We start from the raw sequence: 13,200 nt of genomic DNA, 5'->3' as shown, positions 1-13,200 counted from the left end.
GCCTTTCCATTTAAGAATGGCATTAAACGATGACAACAACGTGAACAATTTAAACTTTTCCGGGACCTTCCTGTTAGACACAACTGCAGATAACCAAATGACAGCAAGGATATACAAGCGCTAGTAGTATTAAGCTGTAATTCTTGTTTTGCTTAGGCATGGAGGATTACATTTCTTGGCTACCAGGGCAAAGCTAGGGCACTCACAGAGTTAACCGTGCCCCGCCCCCCCCCCCCCCCCCCCTTTCATCACCCCCCTTCTCCCCCATCTCATTCATGCCACATTCCACAGTGGCAGGGTCCAACAACAATATAGGAGGGTACCCAAAATGAAGAGGCAGGGCCTTCCATTCTTCTGCCTCTCTTGAATTAATTAACTGGAAATGAGTTTTGTCAATGTTTTGGAAAGGCAGAGGGGTGAAAAGAAACTGCTAGAATTAATCACAGTGAGAAACTACCTCTTCAGCAGTCTGCCAGAGTTCAGAAAACCCATGAGAAGTGCAAAATAAAAGGAAAGTGGGCTGACTTACCATCCAAAGGAACAAATAAAATTCAAACAAACACCCAAGTCTCCAAAACAGAGACATGCCCCAGTGCAAAGGAATGTAGCATCTGTTGCCACAACAGCTTCAGCTTTGTCTTTAATATACTTGTCATGAAGACTGAAAGGTAACAAGGTAGAAAAGACAATTTACTAATAATTTAAATACACAGAAGGCATGTTGTGTTTAATTCACTATTTATGTACATCCAGTGTTCCACTGATCCTTATATAAGCAGAGATATTTAAGCACTATGATTGAAAACGAGTAACTTTCATTGTTTAGCCCTGACTCAGCATAGATCTTTTAAATGGAGAAGGCAGACTGCAAAGCAGTTATTTCTTTGTTGAGTTTTTAATGATAGTTAACTCCAGGTTCAGCAATGGAAATTATAACAACTCAATACTGCACGCATGACATCTTTCTACTAACAAAACAAGAAAGTAATGAAATTTCAACCATCCGAAAAGAAGGATTTTTTCCATAGGTTAATTTACCTAGGTATTTAGAAAATGCGTAGGTGTCCTTTTGTTTACAACAGTGAGGCAGAAGTATCATTCGGCAGTTTTTCTGAGAATGAATGTAACACTTCAGCAGACTGGAACTAAAACTGAAGAAATCTTGATTGCCTGAGCAGGGAAAAATATGTTAAAAGAGAAATCCTCTTTTAATGATTTGACTGTTCTTAATTTTTTGTTCACGAGGGCTTTTTCCTGACAGATCTCAGAATTAACTTGTCATCTCGTTTCTCTGTCTCTAAACCCATACTCTCAAGGGCACAATTGTCTGCCAGCCCCTTCTCCTCCATCTGTGCAATAAGCTCTTGGTTTCTCTCATTCTGTTCAGTGAGATTTCGGATAGCATATACTGCCCACTGGTTCACAACTGTTGAACAAAGTTAAGGATCATTTATCTATTTAAAGATGAAGCAATGCTTATTCTAATTTATTACTGCATTCCCCTCCCCCTGCCGCCCCCCCTTCCCCCAATCCCTCAAACCCAGAAAAACAGTAGAAATCTAGGGTTAGAAAAAGTAAGACATTTACAGGTCATGACTCTGAACCTGCAAATACTTGCATATGAGGTAATTTAAGTTTAAATGAGGTATGTCCATTAACTTCAGGCAAGTTTACTAGGTTTTATCTTGAATTAAAAAAACCAAACATAACACAAAGGAACTGCAGGAATTAAAAGGACATATTGTTTTAAACCAAAATTACAGTTAATTGAAATGTTCCAATGATCTTCCTAGTGAGATTAAAAAAAAAAGTCAGTCACTGTGTTTACGATCCGAACACTTCAATACTACACTTCCAAGAACTGGCAAATAAAATGAGCTGTAAACCAGGTACAAGAAAGAAAACAACTATTATTTTCACTGTACAAGTTGAAGAAATGTAGTAAAAGAGAAACACATCTTATCCAGGTTAACAACTGAAAATGGCACAAATAATGTGGGAGACACTTAAAAATACTTAATGTTACCTAAACTCAGTTCTTTGTGCCTGGGTGCTTCTACAAACTTGCCAACAGAACAGACAGTAAGATCACCAGCAGGTAGCTCCTGCTCATGTTTAAATGGGCACAAGCTGCAACTCATTCACCTTCTAAGGTGGTCCCTTGAGGCCAGGATTGAGGCACATGTCAGGGCCATAGACGAAGGATTTAAATTCCCAGGATTATCAGTCAGGCATCTTCCAAGTGAACTACAGTGTTCATTTTATGAAGCGTCAGAGATGTTAGCCCCAATTCTGCAGCTGAAAAGCTATGTTATGATATAATCTTTCCCAAGTCACCCAAACGGGAGGCAAGCCATTCTGAATCACACAAAAGTGCTTTTTGCCTGCAGGGCACCAATTATTTACTACATGTAGCTTCACATCCAGTAGAAGAATATGCATAATTTACTCATCTCCTTGACGTCTTTTGGGTTGGACAGTGCCTAAGCACAGAGATAAGATAGTGTTCTTATGGGCATTTGCCAGGGGGTGACTGGAGGGGAAAACTCCACACTTGTGGAAGACGGGAACTTCAGCCAAAACAATAAAATACAGGAACTGGACTTTCTTACACAATCTATTATGACAGCATTTGGAAAATCCTGTACCACTACATGCACATTCTTACAGTAGCAGTCTTGCCATTTTCTCTGTGCACCTTGCACTGGCTGTTGTGCCTACCTTGCTGCCACCTCCAACTACCGCTTAGGCTTACACACTTTCAGCAGAGGCAGTCTTTCATGCTGGGTTGTTGGATGCACCAGGAAATGTGGATGAACAACAGCACACAGCAGAAGCAGCTTTCTTAATATAAGACTAGGTCCCGCCTTCACAAGCTTACATTTTAAGAGAGGGGAAGTAATAAACTGGGAATACAGGAGACAAAAAAAAAAAGGTCTATGACCATACCTAACCACAGCGCTACTTAGATGCCAAAAGAGAATAGAGAAGGGACTGAAATAAAAAGCACATGAGGAATCCTCAACAGAGAGAGAAAGGTTTAGATGAAGTTTGCCTGGACAAACATCACAGGAAACATACATGCTAGGGAACAATCCTGCACTGGCATGCACCACTGAAACAGCCCCCTGCCTTTCAACAGCAGTTTATATTTATTTTCACATTCAAGCAGCCCAGAACTGAAAATCCAAAACAGCAAAGCAGTAACAACTATAGGGCTTTTTTCTGACAGAGTTCTTCAGACTTCGTCAGGAAACATGCTGCACACCTCCTTCATTCAAAAAATTCTGGCATGAGGTAATGACAGAGGAGAGAAGTTAAAAAAAAATAATAATTATGTATCACATCAAAGCCTTAACAGGTGAACATGACAGAGAATATAAATGTATTCTCTCCTGTCAGTGCATCACTACTATAGTTAAGTGAAAAGACAAGTGCCAAGCTACATTTAAGTTACATAAACTGAATATTTCCACTGAAGATAACGTTTGAGTATATAAAACAACAATAAAATACCAAAGAAATAAAATCATATATGAGCAGAATCTCACCCATCAGCTCCAATGGTGAGAATAAATTTCAGAATAGTAAAGTATGCAAGCTGATGAATGCAGATGAACAAAGGCTGATACCTAGCAGATCTTTCTGAGGTCTGATTTAGGGCATTTCACGAGTGCCAGAAAGTAACATGAAGTTCTCCCAATGGACTGTGAGAAACATGCTACCACCCTCCCTGGCTCTGCTCCTGGGATGAGGAGCAGACTTCTCTTGTTGTGTTCCTAAAACACAGCTCTGCATAAAATACAGCGCTTGCATAAAAGAATACCTCCTAAAAAAATAAAAGTAATTTTCAAAGAGTGACAGTTCTCAATCACGCAAAGTGCCACACAGAGAAAAAAGTACTCTCAGAATTTTTTTTTTTTTTGTATTAGCCTTGGGAATAATCCTGTTACCATCATCTTTATGTCCTTCAACACAAAAACACTGCTAAACCCCACAGCAAATGATGTTTTCCTATTATCATATCCATTCATGCTTACATAATATCTAAGACATTCCCATTCTCTTATGAACTCTATCATCATTATGGCATTTATCATTATTGACTACTGTAGCTGAAGCTGCAAAATGGTTTCAATAACGTTTTCACTCATTCAAAAACTCCTTTCTGTATGTAGGTTTTCCATTGTAAATTCAGTCATGAATATGCATGATTTCCCTTGTTCGCATGCTGTGTGGGGCTAAGACCTTTGGATGGCTGTGTGCAGACCTAGACAGACTTAAGTGTCAGCAGAGATTAAAGCTAGTCCCCAGCTAATATTCACATTACCCTCTTGCTCCTCTCCAAAGATAGAGACACAGAGAGAAAATTAAACATATTCTAGAGTCTCTAATCCTACCAACACTTTAAGCACTTTATTGTATGCTCAGCTTTAGAAAAAGAGCTTCTAAAGTTTCCATAGTTACTACAAATAAGAGCATGAGCCTGTTTGTTGTGAAACTGCATAGAAGAAAAGAAATGCAGCAAGCACAGCAGATCTGATTGCATAGATCTCTCTCGGTTTTTCCAACAGGAGATACTGCACTCTCAAATTAATTAATATTATAGACAAGTGAAGATTACAATTTCTCTGTCACAGTGCAGAGTGCATACAAAAGAAAGAAAAAATTTAATTTTATTTTGCAGGAGCTTCATTACTAGACCACCTGTGTTTAGGGAATGAAAGCAAACACTTGTATGCATTTATAGCAACTTTTTTTCAAAATCCTTCAGTACTGTATGCTATGGGATTCCTATCTTATTTTGACTTATACAAACAATAACAAAACTGTATCAACTTGCCCTGTGTTCCATACTTGTGTAACATCTTCATACAGCAATTTAAAATTTATCATCTAAACTCCGCTGGGTTGTAACTTCAATTGCCACGGAGGGGGGAGTATGGGGAGAAAGGAAGAGAGGTGGAGAAGATGCGCTAGCAATCTGCCCTAAAGGATGAAAAATTTTACTATCTGGAATCAACATAAACCATGAAAATCTATGCCACTAAAACCTGTGGAACTTTTGCCATTGATTGCAAAGGGAACTTTTCACAATTCTCTTGTTTCTTTTCATATGGATTCTGCTACAAGAGGTTGCTAGAGTCAATGCTAGCAATAGCACAGTGATTTTTTAATAAGTTTAATGACTTGTGAAAATACAGCCACATACTGTCAGGAGTGGCTAACCAATATCCTATTGCGATACATTACTGGAGAGGAGGACTTACAAACCATTTCCCAAAGAGAGTATTCCAGCTTTGCATTCTCATATTAGGAGGTCCAATTTGGACTAAATGTTATTGGCAAGTCTATTGCAGCCATCAGGACCTCTATGAATTGTTCTATAAAACAATTTGGATTCTATGGATGAAAGACAGTAGACATAATTATTAATGAGGTCTGAATCTGACGACGTAGATATACAGCAATGCATAAGTAATGTTGAAAGTATGTTGCTTGAAAAAGGCAAGTAACTTAAGTTTTAAAACTTAAGTATTATCATTAACTAATGTAGGATACTGAAGAGTGGTGACAAGGAGAATGAAATACGTACATCTGTTTTCTTAAGTCCCCTTGATATTTATTGTAACATCCTTGCTGGGGAGTTTGATTTATTACCTAGCGTAGATACTTTTTTTTTTTGTTAGACCATTTCCTGCACTACAGTTATTTTCAATAATTAAATGATTACTTAGGAAACTCTCTTCCTTAAGAGTCATTTGGCCTAATGAGAAAAAGAGGATATTCTTTGTCCAATTCTAGTACCTCATTTAAATCAGATTTTTTACTATTTAAATATTAACTTCATTTCAATCAAATATAGGAAGAGATACAAAACCTTATCAAGAGAGACAACTCACACGGCTTGGAACCCTAGTCAAACGGGCTGTTTATGCAACAGCTAAAGCCACCCAACTTCTCTAAGAGCTTTTCTGGAACAGGTCTATAGGGCTAAAAACCAGAGAAAATGAAAATACAATTCTTGTTAATTACATTTCTTTCTGGTCTTCAACAAGTAATCCAATTATCACTAAAACTTCTGTAGACAGAAATGAAATACTAAAGCGTCACGTTAGAAGAATCATTTCCACTTACAGGCCTGGCTGGACCACACTGAAAAAACATAAACCATTTCCCCTTCAAGTCTTTCAGTCCTTTTAAGTACTTTTGTTTCACAGCCACTTGAAGATAATTCTTCTCACCATTAAAAGAGGTCTCTAGACAGCTACCACAACTGTTATTCACAGTTCAGAAGATCAATGTGTCGTGATTGACCACACGTAGTAGACAGTCAGGATTTTGGTCCCTCACAGTCAGCCAAATTGCTTACAAAGCTCTACAAGTTTCTTCCTGTTGGGGCTTTTAGTAGTTTTATGAAGTCCTAGAAGCTCTATAAAACGATAGCAATTCCTTACAAATCCTCCTTTACCTTTTTTACATAACTTTTACTTCTGTTTAAGACGTAACCAAAAAAGTAATCACAGAAAGTGTAAAAAACTAAATGTATTATCTTAATTTATTTACTTATTTTAAAGAAGCTAATTCATATTTTTAGAATTAAAATTTTGGATTCTATTTATTCCCGACATTAAATTATCAGCACCAGAAAACTTCAGAAATTCAGCCTGTACAAACTTAAAATACTCTGCCTAGAAGTTAGAATAAAAAGGTCGAAAATATTTTGGTTGCCCTATTTTTATTTATTCCATATCAGCTATTATCATCTATTATTGCAGTCACCACATTCTGGGTTTAAAGGCTAGAAACAGGCAGTGTCGTTATCAGCCGGGAATGTTCTTCCTTCCCCTGCTTGACCTAGCTCTTGCAGAGCAGACACAGCACAACTGCTCTAACCTAGAAGCCTCCAAAATGGAGAGGCACCATTGGATGCTGGAAGAGGCATTTATTCCTGATCACACTTTTTAGGGATAAGATTTGTAACACCGGGGAACCTAAAGCACAGGTTCATTTCTGCTACAGGTACCTGGTCCAAGAGATCAGTAGGAGGGTTGGACCATCCACCGCCAAACAAGCTTCAATCTCCACCACTACGTGGCAGCAAAGCTTCACTGGACGTGCATGAAATAAGGTGCCTGCAGCCAGCACTTTCCTACTCCTTACTGGGACAGGAAGACTAGGGTGGGCTGCTGATGCTTACTGCAAGCACTCCCCATACAAATTTGCCTCCACAAAATATTTTGGTAAAGGCAGAAAGCCTATCCCCAAAACCCCGAACTGAGGTTTGCAGCTCGAATTCCACTCTGTAGAAGAACATTGCTTTGCCAGAGAAAGATCTCAAATGACACCATCTCAGAACAGACAAACGGGCAAGACTACTCTCAGTTTAAAGTAATCAAAATAGTTTCAATACTAAGGCAACATTCTCTGTAATTCACAGCCTACAGAAATCAGGAAACATCCGTAGCAGAAAATAATTCTACATTAAATATTTTTTTCCAGTTCCCACACCTTCACTAACCTCCCACACCAGTAGTTATCTCTTCCTCTAGCAGACAAACACCATCTTTCTGGCTACCTGCATTTATACCAGTCTCTGAACATCCTACCTATCATTTGCAATGATGAATCCATCTCCTACAGTGTGCCTTGTGGGATACAGGTTTCTTTAAAATGGGACTGATATCTTCTGCATAATCAGACAAGCATGTTATATCTTATGTATAACTTTCAGTGAAAGTTTGCCCATTTAAGTATCTGTGGCCAGCAAATATACTTTAAGACCAGAATGGATGATTATACCTCTTTTGCCCAACAGTTCTGCACAGAACACAGACGATCAAAGGTCAGTCACTCTTGAAATCAAGCCTCTCAATACTGTTTCATGTACAAGACATTTTCACACCTTTTTTGGAAAGACATCCAATCTTGACCGGGAGATTTCACTGTGTCCCTAAATAAACTGTTCCAGTGTGTAAATATCTCAATCATTACAGCCTGTGATTTATTTCTGGTTTAGATTTGTTTAGAATTGTTTCCAAGCACTGATTTTCATTACAGATTTTAAAAAAATAATTCACAGATCATAATCAAGGCACTTGGTAAGCATCTTTTGCATGAACTAAAGAGAGAAGCTGAGGGAGATGTTCCAAGCTTTGCATAATTCTTCCCTCCATTTGTGTTTTTCAGCATCTCTTTTGAAGCATAGGCACCAGAGCTACGTAACAAATTCTTCCAAAGTTTGCTATATGGCTGATTACAGATACAATGCAGTTGCCAGCTCCTTCTGGCTATTAATAATTCAGAAAAAGCGAAAAAGAAAAGCTCACAACACTCAGCTGCCCTCTCACTCCCAGCTACACTCCTGCAAGAGTCGTCCCAGCTCTTTCTCCAGGTTACTCAGAAACACATTTTCAGCACTGTCTAATTCTGACACCCAGACCCAAATAATGAGGCTCATTCTTAGTTCCAAGGCTTGACTGTTTTTAACTACATACTCACTTCTGTGACGTCCAGCTAAATGGTACCCAATGTTTATTAAAGTGCTGTTTACTACTTCAGCAATTTGGGTTACTAAGACATTTCTTACCTAGGGCAATGTGGGGATTTTTCTCCCCAGATCACTCGTATTTCTAGGTTAACAGATTACACAAGACACCACTGAACAGTATTATATACCCGGATTGCTATTAGTTTTTAATGTCTGCCAGCTAAACAACATTTAATCCATATTCTATGTGCCTCCTTTCATGCTCTGTGGGATTTAAAAGCACAGTGCCAACACACCTTGGTGTACTATGAAATGAAACACAGAACTTCGGTCAAGTACTCCAGAGCTACAAAAGCCATAGTACATGCTTAGCTATGTCAGGTTATTTTTATTATAATGTCTCTTATGCCAAAACTTACAGAACTTTAAAAAAAATTAAGCCATAACCTCTAGTTTGTTTTACTTTTTCCTATACTCAGACTTGTAATACTAGCTTAAAACCATGAATATGACACATTCATTTTCGCTGCTTAGGCTGCCAATTTTTTTTGAAATTATGACTTTCATTTTTAATAGAAACCCGTAATTTATGAGTAACTATAAATCATCTGGTTTTAAAACAGAAAGAATCACACTCTTGATCAATCTCAAGCTAATGCTCCACAGTTACAATAGTCTGTTTTTACAGTCCCTTCTATTACGCTAATCCCATTTTAAGAATTCATGACAACTAAACCTTAGTTATCTATAAGAGGTACCAGAGAGTTAGCAGGTTGTTACGTTAAAAAGCAAAAGCTTCAATTGCTGTTACCTAACTGTTAAAAATGCCTTAGCTTATCTTCTTTTTCCAGGTACAGAAAAAAATGCAAAATTACATTAAGTTGAAACTCGTGTATCAAATTACTATTAAAACCTACCGCAAACATTGAGATGTAAAGCACTAAAGCATAGGGGGATGGTAATTGTGTTCACAAACTGATTAGATATCAGGCAGACCATAGTCATTTTAAATTCCCTTGGACATGTAAAGAAAAAAGATCCACCTACACACAGAAATATAGTCATGTGCATTTATATGCATACAGATAGAAATAAACAGCTTTTCCAAATCACTTTAAAATGGAAATTACAGAAGTCAAATAAAACTTTCAAAAATTTGGCACTAGACTCAAAAACCCAACCTAGTTAATATCTGAGATGTGGTCAAGCTAATTACAAATCATCACTCTAAGGTAGATGGCACGATAAGCTGACTCACAATCTGGACAGAAGCTCTTTTTCTATTTATAATCTCTGGAGATTAAGCTATTTATATAGATTCAACAAGGATCTGTATGCCATCTTATCTATCAGCATTGTACTTGAGTATTTTATTGACTCAGGGTCTCTGAATTACTTATGTGGCATAACTCCCACCCCTGCTCTTTTTGGTAATTTCAAACGTCACTTCATGACAAATAATCAAAACAACGAAGGTAAATGAAACTCCAGTTCCAGTCTCATAGACACCAGATGATGCCCAGTGTGCATCCAAAAATAACAACGGTTAAACAAATGGGTGTTTTGAAAGATGCAACTAAATTATAACCAACTAAGGTTTTTCTCCCATGTTTTGTAAAATAGCCATTAGCCACAATTATATCTTCTACAATTTCAGGAAATGGTTGCATCTCCTTGAAGAAATCTCAGAACACCAAGAGACAAGAACAAATCAACAAGGTCAGTGGAATGGACTGCAAACACATCCTTAGTGAGAAAGGAAAGGTTGGATTTTGGAAACCATTTTGGAAATAGAAAGAACAAAGTCTAAACAAAGATCTGGGGAAGTGAGGGAAAACGATTTAAGGATCAGGAAGGAGCTACATAGGACAATGCATTCATCAGCTGAAGTTACAGATTGTTTTAATAATAGAGACCAAAAATGGGACAACAGAAAAATGTCAGAATAAAGATATTATGCAAAGCATTGGCCATATGACATCTGAATATTCTTTGGAGGCATGCAAGAAACAATGTCAAGAAGACGGACTGAAATATGATAAGGCGGTTGTAGAAGGCATTCCATTCTCAACAATATTTTTGAACCACTCCTAGCTTTATTTAAAAAAAACAAAAACCTTTGGGTCTCAAATTTCTAGTGCTCCGTCTCAGCCCAGAGGGGAATTTTTCAAAAGAAAGTCTACAGAAAAATCAAGCAAGCTCTTGAGCTATAAAAGCAGTGAAATATTATATTTTCTCAGTTTCTTTTTTTTTTTTTTTGGTGCTCCTGGTAACTAAAGATCTGCTTTCTTTCAAGAATTCAAGCCTGTCATGGATTTAAATCCACCGAGAGGATTAGGGCAGAGGACAAATATGACAATATTTGGTTTAGAAATAGAGTTATTAACTTTAATTCCTCACTTTTACATGCATGAGTTGGTGCCTACAGAGATTACTCTTCTCAAGGGATTAGAAATATTATAATGTAACATTTGAAAGAGCCTTCTTGCATTCTGTATACCTCTGTTAAACTTTCTCCAGCTCTAAGAGGGACCCTGTACATCACACAGGTTTCTTAATGATGGTAGTTGTCACTTACTGGAGCTGGTTAGAAGTGAGATACTGAAGAATAGACTTCATATTTCCATCTCTGCAAATTTGCTTTAATAATTCATATACTCTCAAGAACATTAATAGTCCCCCCCCGCTGCCCCAAACTCTGAATTTCAGTATTTTAATCATCCTGAAATTATGGAATCAGCAACCTGAAATATACCATTAGGAATTATCATTTTGTTAAATGTCCAAACACGAAATTTAATCTGTGGTCATTTCTGGAAGAAAAAAAAGGGACAGCGCTTTCATTTCCCCGAGTATCTTTTCCTGTACTGCACACTGCATTCCTCCTGTGGTCTCAGTCTTTTTCATGTTAAGGAGAACTTTGTATTTGACAAGAGAAAATTTGTTCTTGGGGAACAGTGTGGATTACTGATATAGCTAGTAGATGTAGAATATCTCACAAGAAAACTTCACTTTTTTTTTTTTCATTCTAAAGTAAACATTTTCTTACAACAAACATTTCAGAAGTGCAGTCTGAGTCAGAAGCTAAATCTACCAAATATGCTTAATCCTGACATGGTAGGTTTTTTCCCTTGGTTCTTCACCTTTAGGTGAGTTCTGTTCCAAAGAGTTTGCAACATAGAGAAAAGATAAACAATGGGTTAAGACATGGAAGTTGTATTATCCCAACTCTTCAGATGTGAAGCCAATGTCAAGAGAGACTTAAAATAGGATTACATTACACGAATGCCTCCTGTACCCTTCTCAATAGAGACCATGCACCTAGTTCCTCCCCCTTCAGAGCTTTACAGTAATCCCACCTTGGAGACCTTACTCAATATTGTATAGAAAAAAGCCTACTTAGAATGAAATCCAGACCTCTTTAGTCCATTAATGCTTCTGTAAGAACAAGAGCAGTTACTTCCAATGCTTCTTTCAAGAGTGTAAATATGATCTGATGCATAGTGACAGAAATAGGCATTGGTGGGCAGATGACCTTCCCGAATAAAACCAAAAGCAGTGTTTGGGAATAGCTGTGTTTTTCCCCTTTCACCATGAGAAATAACAAGAAGGTTGAAGCATCTTGGGAATCATTTTGGGAAACTGGCCCACCACTGCAGCTAAAAAAACCCCGTATCATACAACACTGAGGGATTCCCTTGTGAACCATACAGACCCCTAGGCTCCATTAGTGTCTAACAAAATATAGCTACAAAGCATTCACAGCAACTTGCAGGAACAGGATAGGTTTTGGTCTGCTGAATAAGGTGGAAGAAATAAGTCCCTCTCAGAGACTGTTCTTGCTCAATGAATAACCACACTTGTACCTGTTCCAGTTTCTAGTCTGACCAGTTCATCTGAATAGAATTTTAAGATAGAGAAGGAGCTAAGTTTTGTGCATATGCCACGAACCAAAAATCCTCCACTCTCTCCAGGGTTTTAGAGACGAATTCTCAGCGTGTAGGAGTTGGATTTGACTGAATTGGAGTATGGCAATATAGTGGTTTCTTGACCATTTTTTTCATTCTAGCTCCATCTGTGGTAGTTGGCTGCTACTCAGTTGATATTTTGTATCGTCTTTGGCACTAGGAACCTAAAGGTTCAGGCCAACACATTTCTGTTCTTTACCTGTGCTGACAAGTCCCATTCTTCCACTGCCGTCCTCAACCACTGCTGGGTCACTAAAAGCTTACTATCTACTTTTTTGTTAAAGTCATAGTGACAATCAGTACTGGTTTACAGAAAGTAAGATTCTAATAGTGCTCTGGGTCCGAGGATAAGGGCTGCAGCAGCAGCAACCTGTGATAATGCAAAACTTTAGTCATCTACCAAAGAATACACTTCCATTTGGACTTTGGACTTAATTGTGCAGCAAGGCAAGTGTCAATGGGATGAGGAAAAGGGTAATTTCTTCCAAGTGAGCAGAACACGACTGGGCACGAGGAGGTCATTACTGTTTTCCTCAGTAGTCTAGGTCCTTTGCGCTGACCATATCCACTGAAGTAACATGATTTTATGTCTGCTAATGAAAATACAGAATCAAATAGGTCACCTCAAACTACTAAATGCATTGGCAGTGCCTAAACTGAGCTTTCCAAAGAAAGGCAACCATTACTGATGTAACATTATGCTGTATTTTCTTGCCAGCATACATGAGATAGCCGCATTTA

The 13,200-nt window shown here is 37.9% G+C and overlaps 1 protein-coding gene across 1 annotated transcript in view; it reads right to left on the bottom strand.

The window, feature by feature from the left end:
- Window positions 1-271: 271 nt before the first annotated feature.
- Window positions 272-13,200, bottom strand: part of ATXN10 (ataxin 10) — a 107,645-nt gene continuing 94,716 nt past the window's right edge. Inside the window, exon 11 of the mRNA XM_076332786.1 lies at window positions 272-1,426. Coding sequence (XP_076188901.1) covers window positions 1,239-1,426 — 188 coding nt within the window. The 3' untranslated portion in view covers window positions 272-1,238. The remainder of the gene's footprint in view (window positions 1,427-13,200) is intronic.

Source organism: Aptenodytes patagonicus, chromosome 1 (genome assembly GCF_965638725.1).
Source record: "Aptenodytes patagonicus chromosome 1, bAptPat1.pri.cur, whole genome shotgun sequence".
NCBI classification, from domain to species: domain Eukaryota; kingdom Metazoa; phylum Chordata; class Aves; order Sphenisciformes; family Spheniscidae; genus Aptenodytes; species Aptenodytes patagonicus.
Note: the sequence above shows the minus strand (reverse complement) of the source record. Positions and strands in the feature narration are given on the sequence as shown.